Source organism: Macaca mulatta, chromosome 20, assembly GCF_049350105.2.
Source record: "Macaca mulatta isolate MMU2019108-1 chromosome 20, T2T-MMU8v2.0, whole genome shotgun sequence".
In the NCBI taxonomy this organism is placed as follows: domain Eukaryota; kingdom Metazoa; phylum Chordata; class Mammalia; order Primates; family Cercopithecidae; genus Macaca; species Macaca mulatta.
In genome coordinates, this window is record NC_133425.1 from 3,447,997 (window position 1) to 3,469,352 (window position 21,356).

The 21,356-nt window shown below is 57.6% G+C and overlaps 1 protein-coding gene across 8 annotated transcripts; it reads left to right on the forward strand.

Annotated features, from left to right (window-relative positions):
* The first annotated feature begins 8,596 nt into the window (after positions 1-8,596).
* E4F1 (E4F transcription factor 1) lies at positions 8,597-21,237 on the forward strand. 8 transcript variants are annotated; one of them, XM_028840382.2, is made up of 14 exons: positions 8,597-9,348; positions 13,853-14,084; positions 15,125-15,230; positions 17,678-17,871; positions 17,963-18,083; positions 18,263-18,415; positions 18,518-18,690; positions 18,933-19,142; positions 19,387-19,495; positions 19,673-19,890; positions 20,084-20,282; positions 20,360-20,502; positions 20,582-20,644; positions 20,717-21,237. In XM_028840382.2, exons 1-14 carry the CDS (start codon positions 9,065-9,067, stop codon positions 21,071-21,073), a joined length of 2,562 nt encoding a protein of 853 aa, XP_028696215.2. In that variant the 5' UTR covers positions 8,597-9,064; the 3' UTR covers positions 21,074-21,237.
* Positions 21,238-21,356: the final 119 nt, after the last annotated feature.

Here is a 21,356-nt window from a genome sequence, read left to right on the forward strand (position 1 = left end):
CAGGCGCAAGGCCGGTGCTCCCCGGCGGCCGCGGGGCCGCTCACCCATTGGAAGCGAGTGGTCAGCCTAGGTGACGAGGCCCTTCACGGAGTGACCCGGCCCAGGCCGGCTGCCCATTGGCCGGTCTCTCCCGCGGGCACGGGCGGGGCTCCAGCAGGAGCGTCGCGGGAGGGGGCTGGGGCCGTAGGGGCCGAGGCACCTCCGCCGGCCGCGCCCGTGCCTCTGCTGTGGACGCGCTCGGGACACCGGGCCACCACGTGGGTCGCTTACCTGCGAGTCCCGCGAGCCAGCCCGGGGCTCCTTCCCCGGCAGGCCTGCGTACTCGCCTCATTCCTTTGCGAAAACGCGTTCCCTGTGCCTTGGAGGTCACACGAACCAGACATTACCAGGCCGTGGGGTAAGGGTCTAAGGACACTGCCTAGAACCTGGTACTCAGTGATTGCTCGCCGTCATCGTCAATTATTAGGTATTTAATTGAAGCAAAACATTACATTAAAGGGTATGAAAACCGTGCAACTCGATGGAAGTTTTACATTATTTATTTATTTATTTATTTATTTATTTATTTATTGAGACGGAGTCTCGCTCTGTCGCCCAGGCTGGAGTGCAGTGGCGCGATGTCAGCTCACTGCCAGCTCAGCCTCCCGGGTTCACGCCATTCTCCTGCCTCAGCCTCCCGAGTAGCTGGGACTACAGGCGCATGCCGCCACGCCTGGCTAATTTTTTGTGTTTTTAGTAGAGACGGGGTTTCACCGTGTTAGCGAGGATGGTCTTGATCTGCTGACCTCGTGATCCGCCCGCCTCAGCCTCCCAAAGTGCTGGGATTACAGGCGTGAGCCACCGCGCCCGGCCAGAAGTTTTACATTTTTACATGTATATATATATTTTGCGACAGGGTCTTGCTGTCTCCCAGGCCGGAGTGGAGTGGCCGGATCACAGCTCACTGTAGCCTTGACCTCCCAGGCTCATGTGATGCTCCTACCTAAGCATCCAAAGTAGCCGGGACCAGAGGTGTGTGCCACTACGCCTAATTTTTTTTTTTTTTTTTGAGATGGATTTTTGCTCATTTCCCAAACTGGAGTGCAATGGCGCGATCTCGGCTCACTGCAACCTGTGCCTCCTGGGTTCAAGCAATTCTCCTGCCTCAGCCTCCCGAGAACCTGGGATTACAGGCATGCACCACCATGCCAGGCTAATTTTTTGTATTTTTAGTAGAAATGGAGTTTCACCATGTTGACCAGGCTGGTCTCAAACTCCTGACCTCAGGTGATCCACCCCCCCTTGGCCTCCCAGAGTCCTGGGATTACAGGCGGGAGCCACCAAGCCCAACCTAATTTTTTTTTTTTTTTTTGAGACGGAGTCTTGCTGTGTCTCCTAGACTGGAGTGCAGTGGCACGGTCTCGACTGCAAGCTCCACCTCCCAGGTTCACGCCATTCTCCTGCCTCAGCCTCCCGAGTAGCTGGGACTACAGGCGCCCACCACCACGCCTGGCTAATTTTTTGTATTTTTAGTAGAGACAGAGTTTCACCGTGTTAGCCAGGATGGTCTTGATCTCCTGACCTCGTGATCCACCCGCCTCGGCCTCCCAAAGTGCTAGGATTACAGGCGTGAGCCACCACGCCCAGCCTTTTTTTTCTATAAATTTAAATTTTTTGTAGAGATGGAGTCTCACTATGTTGGCCAGGCTGGTCTCCAACTCCTGGCCTCCAGTGATCCTCCTGTCTTGGCCTCCCAAAGGGCTGGGATTACAGGCGTGAACTACCGCACCTAGCAAATTTTTTACATATGTATATGCTTGTGTAAACATAACCCAGACCAAAGTATAAAGTATTTCCAACACCCCAGGAAGTTCCCTCTTGTTCCTATCCAGTCAACAGCAGATAGCACATTGCCGACTACTTTTCTGACTCCTATCACCACAGAGTCACGACCAAGCCTCTGGACTGCTTTATACCTGGGATTATATGGTATGTGTTTCTGGCTCTTGCTTCTATGATTTAACATAATGTTTATGAAATTCATCCTTCTGGCTGGGTGCTGTGGCTCACGCCTATAATCCCAGCCCTTTCGGAGGCCGAGGCGGGCAGATCACCTGAGGTCAGGAGTTGGAGACCAGCCTGGCCAATATGGTGAAACCCTGTCTCTACCAAAAGAACAAAAATTAGCCAAATGTGATGGCACATGACTGTAATATTAGCTACTTGAGAGGCCGAGGTAGGAGAATCGCTTGCACCTGGGAGGCGGAGGCTGCAGTGAGCTGAGATTGCACCACTGCACTCCAGCCCGGGCAACAGAGCAAGAGTCCATATCAAAAAAAAAAAAAAAAAAAAGGCTGGGCGCGGTGGCTCACACCTGTAACCCCAGCACTTTGGGAGGCCGAGAGGGGTGGATCATGAGGTCAGGAGATCGAGACCATCTTGGCTAATACGGTGAAACCCCGTCTCTACTAAAAATACAAAAAAATTAGCTGGGCGTGGTGGTGGGGGCCTATAGTCCCAGCTACTCGGGAGGCTGAGGTAGCAGAATGGTGTGAACCCGGGAGGCGGAGCTTGCAGTAAGCCGAGATTGCGCCATTGCACTCCAGCCTGGGCAACAGAGCGAGACTCCGTCTCAAAAAAAAAAACCAAAAAATGACCTTGACCTTGAGCAGAACTGGATTTGACAACAATCACACTCTGCATTTACTACAGGGCAAGAGGTAGCTGATTTGAGACAACGGCTGGAATGGGGACTGTTGATGATGCCCAGCCACGGGCCGTCTTCTTCCACACTCGCCCGGCTGCCTTGGCTTACTGGGCACTCTGTGAGCATCTAGGCTGCAGCACCACTGCTCCTTACCTTCATTACCTCCTTAGAGTCACAGGACAGGCCTGAGAGGCAGGGATTATTCATATCTCCATTTATAGATGGCCAAACTGAGCCACGGAGAGTCGCCGGCTGGACAAGGTTGAGTTGGGATTAAACTCAGTCGACCCCAAAGCTGAGCTCTGCCCCATCTGGTCGGCTTAACATCCTCAGAATGTGCTTGTATGTCTGCAGGTGGGAGGGGAGGCATGGTCACTTGTGGGGAAGGTCCTGGCAGAGGCTGGGAGGGAAAGTGCGCTTGAGAGGAGAGGACTGACTTTGGGAACAAGGTGATGTGGCCCTGCTTCTGGGGGTAGAGGACCCCTTTGGGTGCCCCCCACACAGGAGGCATTCAGTCTCTATCTGTGAGGGGATGACTCCACTGTCTCCCCAGGTAAGCATCGTGTACTGCAAGCTGACCTGGGGATGACTTTCAGTGGCACAAAAACAGACACTATTTCATGTTAACAGAGTTGAATCAATTTACATAGCAATAGAAAATATAAGTAGCTCACTGGGCATGGTAGCTCACGCCTGTAATCCCAGCACTTTGGGAGGCTGAGGCAGGTGGATCACCTGAGGTCAGGAGTTTGAGACCAGCCTTACTAACATGGAGAAACCCCATCTCTACTAAAAATACAAAATTAGCTGGGTGTGGTGGTGCATGCCTGTAATCCCAGCTACTCGGGAGGCTGAGGGGCAGGAGAATCATTTGAACCTGGGAGGCGGAGGTTGTGGTGAGCCGAGATTGCACCACTGCACTCCAGCCTAGGCAACAAGAGTGAAACTCCCACTCAAAAAAAAAAAAAAAATAGCTGGGTGTGGTAGCGTGCACCTGTAGTCCCAGCTACTCGGGAGGCTGAGGCAGGAGAATCACTTGAATCCGGGAGGCAGAGGTTGTGGTGAGCAGAGATTGCGCCACTGCCTGGGTAACAACAGTGAAATTCTCTCCCCCCCAAAAAAAAAAAAAAAAAAAAAAAATATATATATATATATATATATATATATAACAAATATATATAAAACAAATATATATATAACATATATATAAACAAATACATATATATAAAACAAATATAGGCCGGGCGCGGTGGCTCACGCCTGTAATCCCAGCACTTTGGGAGGCCGAGACGGGCGGATCACGAGGTCAGGAGATCGAGACCATCCTGGCTAGCACGGTGAAACCCCATCTCTACTAAAAAATACAAAAAACTAGCCGGGCGAGGTGGCGGGCGCCTGTAGTCCCAGCTACTTGGGAGACCAAGGCAGGAGAATGGCGTGAACCCGGGAGGCGGAGGTTGCAGTGAGCCGAGATCACACCACTGCACTCCAGCCTGGGCGACAGAGCGAGACTCCATCTCAAAAAAAAAAAAAAAAAAAAAAAAAAAAAAAACAAATATATATATATATATATAAAATATGTATATGTAGCCATTGAATCAGTGTTTTCACAGATGTATTGATTCTTCTTTTTTTTTTTTTTTTTTTTTTTTTTGAGACGGAGTCTCGCTCTGTCGCCAGGGCTGGAGCGCAGTGGCCGGATCTCAGCTCACTGCAAGCTCCGCCTCCCGGGTTCCCGCCATTCTCCTGCCTCAGCCTCCTGTGTAGCTGGGACTACAGGCGCCCGCCACCTCGCCCGGCTAGTTTTTTGTATTTTTTTAGTAGAGACGGGGTTTCACCGTGTTCGCCAGGATGGTCTCGATCTCCTGACCTCGTGATCCGCCCGTCTCGGCCTCCCAAAGTGCTGGGATTACAGGCTTGAGCCACCGCGCCCGGCCTTTTTTTTTTTTTTGAGACGGAATCTCACTCTGTCACCCGGGCTGGAGTGCAGTGGTGTGATCTCGGCTCACTGCAACCTCCGCCTCCCGGGTTCACGCCATTCTCCTGCCTCGGCCTCCCAAGTAGCTGGGACTACAGGCGCCCGCCACCTCGCCCGGCTAGTTTTTTGTAATTTTTAGTAGAGACGGGGTTTCACCGTGTTAGTCAGGATGGTCTTGATCTCCTGACCTCGTGATCCGCCTGCCTCGGCCTCCCAGTGCTGGAGTTACAGGTGTGAGCCACCGCGCCCGGCCTCACAGAGGTATTGCTTCTAATGAGTTAAGCTAAAAAGAGGGATGTTGAAAAAGGATGCAAGTGACCAAAAAAAAAAAAAAAAAAAAGAAAAAGGTAATTTAAATATTCTTCAACATGGGATTGGCTAAATAAAGGATTTTGGAGGCCGGACGCAGTGGCTCACACCTGTAATCCCAGCACTTTGGGAAGCTGAGGTGGGCGGATCTTAAGGTCAAGAGTTAGAGACCAGCTGGGCCAATATACTGAAACCCTGTCTCAATTAAAAATACAAAAATTAGCTGGGCGTGGTGGCACGTGCTTGGGAGGCTGAGGCAGACTTGCTTGAACCCAGGAGATGGAGGTTGCAGTGAGCCAAGGTTGCACCACTGCACTCTAGCCTGGGTGACAGAGCAAGACTCCATCTCAAAAAAAAAAAAAAAAGGATTTTGTGGTTCTTGTTTGGGTCTGGCCGTGGAATGTCCACAGGCATAATTCTGTTGAGCCAGGCTGAGGCCTGCCTGGGAAAGGACGCCATCTGGAGAAAGGGAGGCTCTATTCTTGCTGCCTGTGCCTGGCCTCTCTGCCTTCCAGGGGCCTGGGCTCCAGCCAAAGCAGGGCCTGAGGTCACCTAGTCAGGATGCCCTTTTCTTTTTGAGACAGGGTCTCACTTTGTTAGCCAGGCTGGCTGGCAGTGGTGCCATCTCAGCTCACTGCAATCTCCACCTCACCAGGTTCAAGCAATTCTCCTGCCTCAGCCTCCCTAGTAGCTGGGATTATAGGTGTGTGCTACCATAGCTGGCTAACTTTTCTATTTTTAATAGAGATGGGGATTTCTGCTGTGTGGGCCAGGCTGGTCTCAAACTTCTGACCTCAGATGATCTGTCTGCCTCGGCCTCCCAGAATGCTGGGATTACAGGCGTGAGCCACTGCTCCCAGCCCCCTTTGCCTCTTAAAGTCCTCACCTCTTAATGCTGTTACATTTTGGGGATAAAGTTTCAGCACGGGTTTAGAGGGGACAAACATCCCATCCGTACCCCTGATTCCCTTGGATACTGGCTTCTCAGTTACTCCTCAGCACACCATGAATGGAGGTGTTTTGGGGCTCTGCGCTCACCTACTCCCTGGCTTCACCTCACCCACCTGTCTCCTGGTCCTCCTCCCCAGCAGCTCCCCAGAACCCTCAAGCTCCAAAAGCTCCAACCTGCTCTTCCTTCTGTTTGCCCTACTCAGAGACCACCCATCCTGGCTCTCAGTGGCTTTCTGAGCCCTCTCCTGCTTCTGCTTGGGCCCTAAAATACCTTTTTCTTTCTTTTCTTTTTTTTTTTTTTTTTGAGACAGAGTCTTGCCCTGTTGCCCAGGCTGGAGTGCAGTGGCGAGATCTCAGCTCACTGCAACCTCCGCTTTCTGGGTTCAAGCAATTCTCCTGTCTCACCCTCCCAAGTAGCTGGGACTACGGGCACCCGCCACCACGCCCGGCTAATTTTTGTATTTTTATAGACGGGGTTTCACCATGTTGGTCAGACTCATCTTGAACTCCTGACCTCAGGTGATCTGCCCGTCTCGGCCTCCCAAAGTGTTAGGATTACAGGTGTGGGCCACTGTGCCCAGCCTAAAGTCCCTTTTTCTTCGCAGCAGTTAGAGGGACGTTTCTGAAACACCCACTATCATTCCCTCTGCTCAAAACCTTGCAGTGATCCCTCTGCTGAAAATCTCTGCAACCTGCTCGCAGAAAGCGGGCCCATTGTTACCCCAACCTCACTGCTGATGACCTTACCTGAGCCTGGAGGTGGAGGCTGCAGTGAGCTAGGGTCACACCAATGCACTCCAGCCTGGGTGGCAGAGTGAAACTCTGTCTCAAAACAAACAAACAGCGCCGAGCGCGGTGGCTCACGCCTGCAATCCCAGCACTTTGGGAGGCCGAGGTGGGTGGATCACGAGGTCAGGAGATCGAGACTATCCTGGCTAACACGGTGAAACTCCGTCTCTACTAAAAATGCAAAAAAATTAGCCGGGCGTGGTGGCGGGCGCCTGTAGTCCCAGCTTCTTGAGAGGCTGAGGCAGGAGAATGGTGTGAGCCCGGGAGGCAGAGCTTGCAGTGAGCTGAGATCGTGCCACTGCACTCCAGCCTGGGCAACAGAGCGAGACTCCTTCTCAAAAAACAAACAAAAAAAGTCACATATTGTAGTCACATGTGTTCACAATAGGTCAATTGGTTGTGGAGGCAGATGGCAGACTGGTGTCTACCCAGGGCTGGCGGGGAGGGGCGGATGGGCAGTCACTGCTTAAAAGGTATAGGTTCCCTTTCAGGGTGCCAAAAAGGTTCTGGATCCACAAAGCTGTGATGGTTGCACAACACTGTGATTGTCGCTAATAGTACATTTTATGTGTATTTACCACAATTTTTTTTTTTGAGACGGAATCTTGTTCTGTTGCCCAGGCCGGAGTACAGTGGCACGATCTCAGCTCACTGAAACCTCTGCCTCCTGGGTTCAAAGAATTCTGCTTCAGCCTCCCGAGTAGCTGGGATTACACGCGTGCGTCACCACACCCAGATAATTTTTGTATTTTTAGTAGAGATGTAATTTTGCCATGTTGGCCTGGCTGGTCTTGAACTCCTGACCTCAGGTGATCCACCTCAGCCTCCCAAAGTGCTGGGATCACAGGAGTGAGCCACTGTGCCTGACCCACAATTTTAAAAAAGTATGTAAGGGGGCTGAGGCGGGCGGGTTGCCTGAGCTCAGGAGTTCTAGACCTGCCTAGGCAACATGGCAAAAACCCATCTCTGCAAAATATACAAAAATTAGCTAGTGGCGGGCACCTGTAGTCCCACCTACTTGGGTGACTGAGGTGGAGTGCAGAGATCACGGCACTGCACTCCAGCATGGGCAACAGAGCAAGGTGCTGTCTCAAAAAAACCAAAATCTGGCCAGGCTCGGTGGCTCACGCCTGTAATCCCAGCACTTTGGGAGGCCAAGATGGACGGATCATCTGAGGTCAGGAGTTCAAGACCAGCCTGGCCAACATGGTGAAACTCTGTCTCTCCTAAAAATACAAAAAATTATCTGGGTGTGGTGGCAGGTGCCTGTAGTTCCAGCTACTCAGGAGGCTGAGGCAGGAGACTCGGTTGAACCCGGGAGGCGGAGGTTGCAGTGAGCCAAGATCGCGCCACCACACTCTAGCCTGCCTGACAGAGCAAGACTCCATCGCAAAAAACAAAAACAGGCTGGGCGCAGTGGCTCACGCCTATAATCTCAGCATTTTGGGAGGCCGAGGCGGGCGGATCATGAGGTCAACAGCTCCAGACCATCCGGGTCAACATGGCGAAACCCTGTCTCTACTAAAAATACAAAGATTAGCTGGGTGTAGTGGTGCGCGCCTGTAGTCCCAGCTACTCGGGAGGCTGAGGCAGGAGAATCACTTAAACCCGGGAGGCAGAGGTTGCAGTGAGATCGAGCCACTGCACTCCAGCCTGGCGACAGAGTGAGACTCTGTCTCAAAAACAAACACCCCAAACAAACAAACAAAAACCAAAAACAACCCTCATCCCCAAAACCAAAAATTCAGTGTGGCCGGAAGTCACGGCTCATGCCTGTCATACTAGGCACTTTGGGAGGCCGAAATGGGAAAATGGTTTGAGGCTGGGAGTTTGAGACCAGCCTAGTCAACACAGTGAGACCCCGTCTGTATTTAAAATATATAATATAAATAAATTTTAAACAATTTAAAAAGTATATAAAAGAATAAAACAGCTTCGCAAAGCTACCCACGAGCCATCCCCGACCGGTGTTCTTCTCCCGTGACCCGGGTAATCATCCTGGGAGTCTCTAACACTGGAGACGGTCAGTGGGCAGCGAGCACCATACCCCTGGCTGGAGCTGTGGCGGTTTCCCAGCAGCAGCCGCGGGCGGGGCGACCTGTCCTTAGGTCCGGAAGCTCTGGGGCGCGGCTGCCTCGCACCCGTCAGTCCGCTCGCCCCTCGCGTTCTCTGGCTCTCAAATCCCAGTGCAGCCTCGAACACAGATTCTTCTGCCGCCCCGCCGCCTGCCTGTCAATCTGCTCCACCGTAACCACGCCCTCCTCACAGTCCCGCCCCATCTTCGCTCTCAGCGGGCCCGGCCCCGCCTCTGCCCTTTAGGGCCACACCGCTATCCAGGCCCCGCTCCCCGCATGTCCGTCAATCCGCTCCGGTTCCGCCCCGCCCTCCTCTCTCCGTTCCCTCACGCCGGCCTCGGCGCGGCCTGTTGTTATGACGACATGGTCGTAAATCCGCCATCTTCCTGCGGCGCGTTGCGACATGGAGGGCGCGATGGCAGTGCGGGTGACGGCCGCTCATACGGCAGAAGCCCCGGCCGAAGCCGGGCGAGAAGCGGGCGAGGGTGCGGTTGCGGCGGTGGCGGCGGCCTTGGCCCCCAGCGGCTTCCTCGGCCTCCCGGCGCCCTTCAGCGAGGAAGGTAACCGGGCCGACCCGGAGGGTGCGGCCGGGGTGGGGGCCCGGATGGCCCGAGCTGCGGGCATGACCGACCCTCCCAGACCCAGACATCTCGCCGATCTCGCGGGGCCCTCACAGCCCTCCACGAGACCCCCAGGTTTGCTGCGACCCTCACGGGCCTCTCCTGCGGGGCGCCCGTCACCCCCCTCGCTCCGGTGTGCGCCCACAAGTGCTCGCGGGTTGCTGAGCCCCCGGGCGCCCTGTGTAGACATACGCAGACGCCGCCACCGCCGACCCTGCCCCTCGGGCCGGCCTCTCGGCCCCTCTCTGCCTCCGATGCCTGAGTCTGGCCTTCGCCTCCTCTGGGCCCCTTCCCCCTTCACCTGATGGGCCTCTAGGGCCCTGTTGGTGGTTCCAAGAGAGCGGGGCCTCGGTTTCTCCGGGATCTGGGCTCTGGGCCTGTCCGTAGGGAGGCAGCAGAGCCTAGTGCAAGAGGACTGGTGCACTGCAGCCAGCCTGTGGCACCGTCCCGTCCCACACTTGCCACTTTCTAGCTCTTTGATCCTGGGCAGGTGACCCCACCTCTGGGAACCTCTATTTCCACTACAGAATGGGGCGGCGGCTTCTGCCAGTAATGTGACAAGCCCTTATCCTGCGTTAGGATTTTTCATTCTCAAACCAATCCTGAAAGGTGGACGTTATTGTTATTTTCTTTTTGGGGATGAGGAAAATGGAAGGTTGGAGACATGAAAGTGACCGGGTGGGCCGGGCGCGGTGGCTCACGCCCGTAATCCCAGCACTTTGGGAGGCCGAGACGGGCGGATCACGAGGTCAGGAGATGGAGACCATCCTGGCTAAGATGGTGAAACCCGTCTCTACTAAAAATACAGAAAAAACAAAATTAGCCGCGCGTGGTGGCGGGCGCCTGTAGTCAGGAGGCTGAGGCGGGAGAATGGCATGAACCCGGGAGCTGGAGCTTGCAGTGAGCTGAGACCCGGCCACTGCACTCTAGCCCGGGCGACAAAGTGAGACTCCGTCTCAAAAAAAAAAAAAAAGAAAGTGACCGGAGTCACCCAGGTAGTAAGTAGCAAGGGTTGGATTGGATCTCCGCACTGTGAAGGCCTTTAACTTCCGGGCTCTGCTGCCTCACGAAAGCATCATGAAAATTAAAATAGAGATTGTGACCTGGCGCGGTGGCTCACACCTGTAATCCCAGCACTTTGGGAGGCCAAGATGGGTGGATCACCTGAGGTCAGGAGTTCGAGACCAGCTTGGCCAACATGATGAAACCCCATCTCTACTAAAAATACAAAAATTAGCTGGGCGTGGTGGCGCGCGTTTGTAATCCCAGCTACTTGGGAGGCTGAGGTAGGAGAACTGCTTGAGCCCAGGAGACGGAGGTTGCAGTGAGTCGAGATCGCGCCACTGCTCTCTAGCCTGGGTGACAGAGCCAGACTCTGTCTCAAAAAAAGAAAAAAGACTGTGTGTCATGTACTGAGAGCAGTGCTGGGGATGCACTAAGGGCCCATTCCTGGGGGCACTGAGAGCTTTTGGAGGTGGAGCTTGGGTCTGTACCCTCTGAGCTTGTCCCATGAGGCTGCAGATGGCTGGGCACTATGGCTCATACCTGTAACCCCAACACTTTGGGAGGCTGAGGTGGGAGGATCACTTGAGCCCGAGGAGTTCCAGACCAGCCTGGGCAACATAGTAAGACCTTGTTTCTATTTTCTTTTTTGTTTTTGAGACAGCGTTTCTCTCTTGTTGCCCAGGCTGGAGTGCAGTGCTGCGATCTCGGCTCACCGCAACCTCCGCCTCCTGGGTTCAAGCTATTCTCCTGCCTCAGCCTCCCGAGTAGCTGGGATTACAGGCACGTGCCATCACATCTGGCTAATTTTGCATTTTTAGTAGAGATGGGGTTTCTCCATGGTGGCCAGGCTGGTCTCGAACTCCCAACCTCAGGTGATCTGCCTGCCTCAGCCTCCCAAAGTGCTGGGATTACAGGCGTGAACCACCACGCCCGGCTCTTGATCTGTTTAGAAAAAAAAAAGGTTGGGCGCCATGGCTCATGCCTGTAATCCCAGCACTTTGGGAGGCTGAGGTGGGCGGATCCCGAGGTCAGGAGATCGAGACCATCCTGGCTAACATGGTGAAACCCCATCTCTACTAAAAATACAAAAAATTAGCTGCCGTGGTGGCGGGCGCCTGTAGTTCCAGCTACTGGGGAGGCTGAGGCAGGAGAATGGCGTGAACCCGGGAGGTGGAGCTTGCAGTGAGCCGAGCTCGTGTCACTGCACTCCAGCCTGGGCAACAGAGTGAGATTCCGCCTCAAAAAAAAAAAAAAAAAAAAAAAAGAATGCAGATTGGGTCAGACAGGAAGGGAGGTGGTTAATGATTAGGTTGAGGGTGGTCTTGTCTTTGTCCCCATAGGATTCATAGCCTGCCTTTTTTCCTTGCCCCTTCTCGTTCAGCTTGGAGAAGGGCAGTGCCGTCATGGCGAGGGGTCCCTTTAGAGGTTGCTGGGCCTTGCTGGGCCTGCTTGCAGCCTTGTTTAATGTGAAATGGGCTGGGTGTGTCCCCTTCTAGGGTAGGGGGTTCTTCAGTGGCAATGCCCTGGAGCCAAGTGAGACATGGGAGTGGGGTGGGAAGGGGAAGTGGGTGGTGCACACCTCAAAGCTTGGTTTGTAACTGGGAGCCATCAGGAGGGGACAACTCTCTGTTGAGTGGCCCTCTGCAGGGGAGTCATGGCTGTGGTTTGGCCCTTTCTCTGCCCTCGAATTCAACAGTAAACATTTGCCCAGCTCCTTCGGGCATCAGGCCTCGGTTTGATCTTGACGAGGGACTGAACGTGAATGGTCAGAGCTGGCAAGCTATTGTGGAAGCAGAAGGAACAGCTCCTATCCCTTTGTGTAAACAGGCACTGTCCCTGACACTCAGCCGTTGGGTGACCTTGAACTTCAGGTCATTTTCCTAGGATGGGAATAGTTCTCTCCATTTCCGCAGGGTGCTGGCAAGATTTGGTGACGTCCCTAGTGAGGTTCTTGGCACACAGTAAGGGGGTGGTCTCTTCTGCAGGACTGGGGTCTGGCACAGCGATGGTGACGGGCTCAACCTTGGGAACAAGTCAAGTCCCCAACAGTAAGCGGAGTGGTCCCTGCGTTTGCCTCTCAGCCAGAGCCAGTGGGCATCAGCCCATTTCGCAGATGAGGAGATGGCCACTCACATGCCCCAGGGCACGCTCAGACTCCCACAGCTTTTGTTAGTTTGTTTTGTTTTTGTTTTTTTTAAGACAGGGTCTTACCCTGTTGCCCTGGCTGAAGTGTAGTGGTGCAATCATGGCTTACTGCAGCCTCAACCCCTGGGCTCAAGCATTCCTCCTGAGTAGCTGGGACTACAGGTGCATATGCCACCACACTTCCACACTTGGCTAACTGTTTGTATTTTGGTTTTGTTTTTTGAGACAGAGTCTTGCGGTGTCACCCCGGCTGGAGTGCAATGGGGCGGTCTTGGCTCACTGCAACCTTCGCCTGCTGGGTTGAAGTGATTCTCCTGCCTCAGCCTCCCAAGTAGCTGGGATTACAGGCATGTGCCACCAAGCCTGGCTAATTTTTTTCTTTTTGAAACGGAGTCTCACTGTATCGTCCAGACTGGAGTGCAGTGCCGTGATCTCAGCTCACTGCAAACTCCACCTCCCGGGTTCACGCCATTCTCCTCCTGCCTCAGCCTCCCCAGTAGCTGGGACTACAGGCGCCCGCCAGCACACCTGGCTAATTTTTTTGTATTTTTAATAGAGATGGGGTTTCACTGTGTTAGCCAGGATGGTCTCGATCTCCTGACCTCATGATCCGCCTGCCTCGGCCTCCCAAAGTGCTGGGATTACTGGGGATTACTGGCATGAGCCTAATTTTGTGTTTTTAGTAGAGATGGGGTTTCACCATGTTGGTCAGGCTGGTCTCGAACTCCTGACCTCAGGTGATCCACCTGCCTCGGCCTCCCAAAGTGTTGGGATTATAGGTGTGAACCACCACGCCTTGCCTAAATGTTTTAACAATGCTTTAAAAACATTTTCCTTTTTTTTTTTTTTTTTTTTGTAGAGATGGGTCTTGCTATGTTGACCAGGCTGGTCTTGAACTCCTGGGCTCAAGCTGTCCTCCCACCTCGGCCCCTTAAGGTGCTGAGATTACAAGTGGGAGCCACCATGCCCGGCCCCAGCAGTCTTAAATCCTGGTCCTTTACTGTCCCCAGCCGAGCATGGAGGAATCCCTCTGCCTCTAGCCCCTCTCTGGGCCTGTCACCACTGAGGTGAGGGTTTTGGGCATGGCAGCCTTAGCAGATCCCTGCAGCCTAAGCATGCTGTCAGGGCCACCCTCTGCTGGGTGCTGACCTCCTGAGGGTGGGTCTGGCCCCTACAGACCTGCAGAGGATGAGAGCTGTACCCTGGGGTGACCTTGTTTTGGGCCTGAGTGTGTTCTCAGCAGCCTAGGGAAGTAGCTCTGCTTCTGACGGCCTCCTGGGCGAATCTGTTCTAGGGCTGGAGGAAAAGCCAGACGGGGCCCTGGCTGCCCAGCCTCCACCTTCCCAGGCCCTGCTGACAGCAGGCTCGTTGCAGATGAGGACGATGTGCACAGATGCGGCCGCTGCCAGGCGGAGTTCACCGCCTTGGAGGATTTTGTTCAGCACAAGATTCAGAAGGCCTGCCAGCGGGCCCCTCAGGAGGCCCTGCCTGCCACTCCTGCCACCACAGCGTTGCTGGGCCAGGAGGTGAGCCGCCACCTACCCTCCCGTCCCCTCCCAGGTTCACCTGACAGGCGGGGGAGGTGGCCGCACTCCAGGATGGACCTGTGCAGCCGGTTCCGGGGCCCACGGGGGCGGGCAGAGGGCAGGCATCTGGCTGCGGCGTGGGAGGGTCTGGGTGTGTGAGCCTGTGGTGCTCCGGGGTGTCCTGGAGGCCTGCGGCGGCACAGCCTTCTCGGCAGCCTCTGGCTGCAGCCCGTGCTGTTGGGGGCTGGGATCTCTTCTTTCTTGGAGCCCGAGGGTCTCCTTTGGCTCTGGGTGCCATGGCAGCTTCTGTCTCTTTGGCTTATCTTCTGTCCTGTGCACACAGTCCCTAGGGACTTCACAAGTGCAGTGTGGCCCTGGGGGTCCCACCATCTCATCATCAAACGGCCACCTTTGCTGAGCCCCATGCCCGGCTTGGGCTGAGCGCACGGGCCTGTGAAGCCCGCACACGCCGCGGTGGGCGCTTGTCTGCATTGCACAGTCAGGAGAGCAGGCTCAGAGAGTGGTCGGTGGTCTCCGACCACCAGCGGGGCATGGCCCAGACGACGCTGGACCCTGTTCACCCCACTCGAGCCTGTGCTCTTTACCTGCCCCTCCCAGAGGTGCCCCCTCCTCCAAGAAGGCCTCTGGTTCACACCCCCAGGGCCCTCTGCTCAGACCGCTCTGCCGGAACTGATGGGCTGGGACTGCACTGTTGTTCCTGCAGGCTGGCTCAGCTTCCTGCCCGAGTTGCTGGTCCCTCCCTGCAGGTGCCCTGTGCTCCAGGTCCAGCCCATGTGGCCAGAGGCGTGAGAGTGACGGCGCTGACCCTGGCCATGGGTGAAGGGGCTGGTCTGGGACCTGTGGTCCTGTTGGGGAAGAGGAGAGCCCCCACCCCAGCCGTCCCAAGGACATGGACCCAGGCCTGAGCATCACAGGCCACACCTTCACAGCTTTACACTGGCAGAGCCCAGGCCTCTTCTCTGAGAACTAACTCTAGAGCATACAGACGAGTCCCCTCTGTTTTCTGCCCCCTTTGGCAGGTGGTGCCGGCAGCCCCAGGCCCAGAGGAGCCCATCACTGTGGCCCACATTGTAGTGGAGGCAGCCTCCCTGGCAGCAGACATCAGCCACGCACCTGACCTTGTTGGTAAGCCGACTGCCATGGATCACTGGCCTGACAGACCTTCGTGGTCGGGGCCAGAGGATGGGGCCTCTGCTGCCAGTATGCTCATCTCTCCTGAGACCAGGGCCTGGCTGGGAGGGGCCACGGCCTCGTGGGAGCTTTCCGAGGGCACAGCCTGCAGGAGGAGGGAGCGTTGGGCACTGGGCCTTCCTCAGGTGTCCATAGTGGCCGGGGGCACACCCAGGCACCAGGGACTCTTCGGGCTGTGCTCTCTCCCCCCAGCTTTCCCGGGTGGTCTCTGCCCTGTCCCTCCCAGAATTTTCCCCACTTCCTGCCACCCCCTGGTTCTTGCTCCCTGCCCGTAGACAGCAGCATCCACCAGGCACCCACCAGGATGGCCCGCTCGCCCGGCAGCAGCTCTGGAGGGCGGGTGCAGGGTGGACGGGCTCTGCCGCGTCTCCAGCTGAGCTCGGACTTGCTGCTGTGATGGCCTGCCCTCCCCAGTGCTCACTCTGGTGTGGGGGTGGTGACTGCTGCTCTGGTCCTCATGGGGCTTTTATGAGCGTGCAATGCCAGCCCTCTTTGATGGCTACTTTTTAAGTGAAGGCGTCTCCCTGATGTGCTGTGGGAGGGGCTGTTGTGAGGTCTGGATGGGCAAGCTCTCACTCATCGGGGACAGATGTGTGTGCAGGGGGGACATTCAGAGGCAGCCAGGGCCTGGGCAGGTTGAGGGAGCCAGGGACTGCTGGGGTTGGGGGTGCAGCAGGGGCGACTGGCTGGGTGTGCAGACGTGAGGGAAGGAGCTGTCTGGGCCTAATGCTGTGGGAGGTTGGGGTGGAGCATGGCTGCTGCCTGGGGAGCCTGCTGGACCGGGGCCGACGCAGGCAGGGAGTGGGCAGCTGGACAGGAAGTAGGTTTGGGCACCAGGCGGAACCTGGCCTTTGGCAGCCCTTGGTACCTGCTGCGGCAGGAAGAGGGGGTGGGGGAGCCGTGGCAGAGGCCAGCCCCAGGCCTGGGAAGGGCACTAGTGAGCAGGCCGCTCTCCAGGAGGCAGCCGGGGCACGTGTCTCACCTCCGTGCTGCCTTTCCCTGGCATTCCTGCGACCAAGACACTCATCAGTGCCACTCAGAGCTCGGAATGTTCATGTGGGAGGTGGGGCGGGCTCTGGCCTTGACCTGGCGTTTGGATGGTGGCATCATCTGGGAGCATGAACTCCCTAGGTTCTGGCGGGGTCTCTGGGCTGAGTCTCTGGCCACCCAGGCCCCTTTCCACCCACCTAACCTCTAGCAGCCCCCAGCCTTGGGCTCAGCACCCCTCCCTGTGCTTCAGGGACCCCTCTCGGCACCCCTGCCCCTCTGGCACCCCTGGGATTTTCCCCTTTGCGGGCATCCTGGGCACCCTGAGTGTGCCCTTGGCCAGTCAGCAGGCCTGGTGGGCTGAGTCCAGGGCTGCTAGCTCTCCTGTTGGCCTCCAGTGGAGATGGCACAGGGTCCTGCCTGCTGGTGGCCAAGGGCCGGGGCAGTGCCGGGTCCGGTCTTTGCGGGTGCAGGAGTGCGGTCCGCTGTATGCGCAGTTGGAGCCCACCTCCAGGCCCTCCTGCCTCTTCCGCGGAAAACGTTTGTGTCTCCTCTGTGGCCTGGCAGCAGCCATGTTCCCCCAGGTCCTCCCCACGAGGGGCCTCTGTCCTTTGGAAGATCACTCGTGGGGCGTCGAGCGTCTAAGCCAGGGCTCGGGCAGGAGAGGCTCTTAATTGTTTCTGAGTCACGGCGCTTTTGTTGTGTTTCAAGAGAACAGCTTGTCAAAACAAGACGCCAGCCGGTCTGAGGTGGTTTCTAAGAAGGAGCTTCACAGCTGTTTCCCACTTGTCATCTTTATGAGCAGAAAACGTGAAGTGTGTTTACAACCTGGCTTTGCACATTGTCAGATTTTCCCAGCACCCTCCAGAAGTGCAAAAGCCCGGCTTCCTCGCCCCAGGCTGTCCCGGGTGTCTGGAGAGCATTCACTCCCAGGCCAGGCCTGCCTGTCCCACTACAGCGGCCTGGTCCATCTCCCCTAATGGAGGAGTGGCCCCGGACGCATATCCTCCCTATGTTGGTGGGAGCAGTGGCAGGAGCCGTGGCAGCGAACAGAACAGGCGGCTGTCTCTTCACCCAGGGACCTTGTCACCAGGATTCGCATGTCCTGCTGGCTTTGGGGATGGGCCGTGTTCCATGGCGGGTCTCCCTGTGGACACATTTGGGGGCCCTGGAGCATCTCTGGGCAGCCTGACAGAGTCCGCAGATGTCTCTCCACCGCTCACTCTGACCTGGAGAGTTGATTGGGGCCTTGGCTGCTGCTCGGGCCTGTGTGTTGAGGGCTCGGTGCAGGTTGGGTCCAGGATGTGGCTTGGAGCAGCAGTTCCCCTCCCCTGGAGCCGGCGGTCTCTGGGTAGGGGCAGGTCTTGGGGCTTAGGCCGAGATGCCTCTCCTAGGTGGTGGGCACATCAAAGAGGTCATCGTGGGTGCTGAGGCGGAGCCGGGGGACAGTGAGATGGCCGAGGCCCCGGGCAGCCCCCACCAGCAGGGACTGGGGCTCGCAGGGGAGGGCGAGCCGGCCCAGGTGAAGCTACTGGTGAACAAGGATGGCCGCTATGTGTGTGCACTGTGCCACAAGACCTTCAAGACGGTGAGCCGGTGTGTGGGGAGCCAGTGTGTGGGCGGCAGGGCCCCTCCTGTTCCCCTAGGAGGGCCCTGAGCTGCCACGCCCTCCCCCACAGGGCAGCATCCTCAAGGCCCACATGGTCACTCACAGCAGCCGCAAGGACCACGAGTGCAAGCTCTGTGGGGCCTCCTTCCGCACCAAGGGCTCACTCATCCGGCACCACCGGCGGCATACGGGTGAGCTCGCTGCGCCTTGGGCTGGAGCCCTGTAGCACCCCGATGGCTGGCCCTGGGGTGCCCCAGCCTTGCATTCCCCAGCTTTGGGGGATGAGGCAGGGTCCCCTGCCTGTCTTCACCTTGTCACCTTGTTGCCAGCCTGCTGGGGCTGCCTGGGGCTGACTAGGTTCTCTCTGCAGACGAGCGCCCCTACAAGTGCTCCAAGTGTGGGAAGAGCTTCCGGGAGTCGGGCGCACTGACCCGGCACCTCAAGTCTCTCACCCCCTGCACGGAGAAAATCCGCTTCAGTGTGAGCAAGGATGTGGTTGTCAGCAAAGAGGATGCACCTGCAGGTCAGCATGATGCGGGCAGCTGCCTGGTCCCGGGGACTGGCTGTGGACCCAGCCACCACTGGGGTGTGTGAGGGAGCTTCACTCCCTCACTCTACTTTGAAGGGTCTGGAGCTGGAGCTGCCACCTTGGGGACAGTCACATCATCGGTGACAGGCGAGCCCATAGAGACTTCACCTGTGATTCACCTGGTGACAGATGCCAAGGGCACCGTCATCCACGAAGTCCACGTCCAGATGCAGGAGCTGCCCCTGGGCATGAAAACCCTGGCCCCGGAGGTGTGGGCGACGGGGGGCCCTGGAGGGCCGCTCTGTCTTCTGCCTGCTCGGTGCCAGTCTTTGTTTTGAGCACTGGCTCCGGGGGTCTGGGCCAGGCAGGCGAGGGCTGGAAGACCAGGGCCAGTGGGAGCACCATGGGGGTCTGAGGGTTTGCACAAGGCTCCTGGCATGGGTCTGCCCCATGGGGTGGGTGCTGAATGCCAGGCTGCCTGGCCAGCCTCCTCTCTCTGCCTCCCCTGCAGCCCCCCGTCTCCCAGGAGCTCCCCTGCTCCAGTGAGGGCAGCCGAGAGAACCTGCTGCACCAGGCCATGCAGAACTCCGGCATCGTCCTTGAGCGCACCGCTGGGGAGGAGGGCGCCCTGGAGCCAGCCCCTGCTGCTGGGTCCAGTCCCCAGCCCCTGGCAGAGGCAGCCCCACAGCTGCCGGTACTGGAAGTGCAGCCGCTAGAGACAGTAGGTGCCAGCATCACCTGCAGGCTCCTCTCAGGGCTGGATCCCGGGGGCTGTCCCCATGCTGGCCTTTGTGGCCTTTGCACTCCCTGAAGTGGCTTTCTGCAGTGACTTCGTCCATTGATCTGTTTACTGCCTTCCCTGGGGCCACGAGGGAGCCTGCCAGGGTGGGGCCCATGGTTGTGTTCCTGGCACTGCCAGGGCACAGCCTGCCCCAGGTGCTGGAGGCCTTCCTGTGGTTCCCCAGCAGGTGGCCAGCGAGGCCTCAGCGGTGCCCAGGACCCACCCATGTCCTCAGTGCAGTGAGACCTTCCCGACAGCAGCCACCCTGGAGGCCCACAAGAGGGGCCACACCGGTGGGTGATGGGTGGGTGTGTGGCCCACAGCAGTGGATGGGCTATAGGTGACCGGGGTGCCTCTGGGTGTCCAGGGTGGGTCCATAGACAGCAGGGAGCCAGGGGAGCTGTGGGCAGGTGGCAGGTGGCCTGGAGGGCCTGCCGGTGATGGGCCTGGCCTGATGTGTGTGGCTGCAGGGCCGAGGCCGTTCGCCTGTGTGCAGTGTGGCAAGGCCTTCCCCAAGGCCTACCTGCTCAAGAAGCACCAGGAGGTGCATGTGCGTGAGCGCCGCTTCCGCTGTGGCGACTGCGGGAAGCTCTACAAGACCATCGCCCATGTGCGTGGCCACCGGCGCGTCCACTCAGACGAGCGGCCATACCCTTGTCCCGAGTGTGGCAAGCGCTACAAGACTAAGGTAGGCCTCTAGCCCCAGGACCCTGGCACCTGACCCCCCATCCTGCTCCCTGGCCCTGGCCCCGGTGCACCCCCTTCCCTGCCTCCACCGTGCTCAGTCTTGACCCAGCCCCTCCCTTGGGCCAGAAGTGGGAGGGGAGAGCTGTAGTCTGTTGTGGCCCAGGTCAGGCTGGCACTGACAGGTGTCTCCACAGAACGCACAGCAGGTGCACTTCCGGACACATCTGGAGGAGAAGCCGCATGTGTGCCAGTTCTGCAGCCGTGGCTTCCGAGAGAAGGGCTCGCTGGTGCGGCACGTGCGACACCACACAGGCGAGAAGCCATTCAAGTGCTACAAATGCGGCCGTGGCTTTGCTGAGCACGGCACGCTGAACCGGCACCTGCGCACCAAAGGTCTGGGCCCGTGGAGGCGGGAGGAGGAGGGGAGGGGGCTGGGGCTCGCCAAGCCCTGACTGAGTCCCCACCCGCAGGGGGCTGCCTGCTGGAGGTGGAGGAGTTGCTGGTGTCCGAGGAGAGCCCCGCGGCAGCCACCACCGTCCTCGCGGAGGACCCGCACACGGTGTTGGTGGAGTTCTCGTCCGTGGTAGCCGACACCCAGGAGTATATCATTGAGGTGGGTGTGGGGCCCTGAGGCCAGGATGGGACCCAGGGGCAACCAAAGCTGACCTCTATCCTTCTGCCCATCTGCCCAGGCCACTGCGGATGATGCGGAGACCAGTGAGGCCACGGAGATCATCGAGGGCACCCAGACGGAGGTGAGGGGTGGGGCGGGCGGGGGCAGGGAGGCTCCCTGGCGCAGCCGCTTTCGCTGAGCCGTGGCCCCGCAGGTGGACAGCCACATCATGAAGGTGGTGCAGCAGATTGTGCACCAGGCCAGCGCCGGCCACCAGATCATTGTGCAGAATGTCACCATGGATGAGGAGACAGCGCTGGGCCCAGAGGCGGCTGCTGCCGACACCATCACCATCGCAACCCCCGAGAGCCTGACAGAACAGGTGGCCATGACACTGGCCTCAGCCATCAGCGAGGGCACTGTGCTTGCCACCCGGGCAGGGGCGAGTGGCACTGAACAGGCCACTGTGACCATGGTGTCATCAGAGGACATCGAGATCCTGGAGCATGCAGGCGAGCTGGTCATCTCCTCGCCAGAGGGCCAGCTGGAGGTGCAGACGGTCATCGTCTAGCATGAGGTCTGCGGGGTCCTGGCCGGGCAGGGACAGGGCAGAGGACCTGAGCGCCCCACCCACGCCTGCCTGGCAGAGAAGAAGGCACAGAATGGAGGCGCCCCAAGATGGGCAGTGTACATAAGAGTTTCTTGTTGCTTTCCAATAAAACATGAGAACCTGCAGCTTGTGATGTTGCGGCAGTGGCAGCCTCCATGGATGGTGCCACCACCTTTGCCCAGGTCCCGGCAGCAGCACCTGCCTCCCAGGCCACCCCTAGACTCACGTGCCTGGCCGCCCTGCC

What these genes read in the sequence shown, in the direction of transcription:
- E4F1 (XM_028840382.2), top strand. Translation starts at nt 9,065, where the DNA reads ATGTCCGTCAATCCGCTCCGGTTCCGCCCCGCCCTCCTCTCTCCGTTC. An exon ending in AAGTGCAGCCGCTAGAGACA is followed by an intron (nt 19,143 to 19,386) that starts GTAGGTGCCAGC and finishes GTGGTTCCCCAG; the next exon opens with CAGGTGGCCAGCGAGGCCTC. An exon ending in CCACAAGAGGGGCCACACCG is followed by an intron (nt 19,496 to 19,672) that starts GTGGGTGATGGG and finishes GTGTGGCTGCAG; the next exon opens with GGCCGAGGCCGTTCGCCTGT.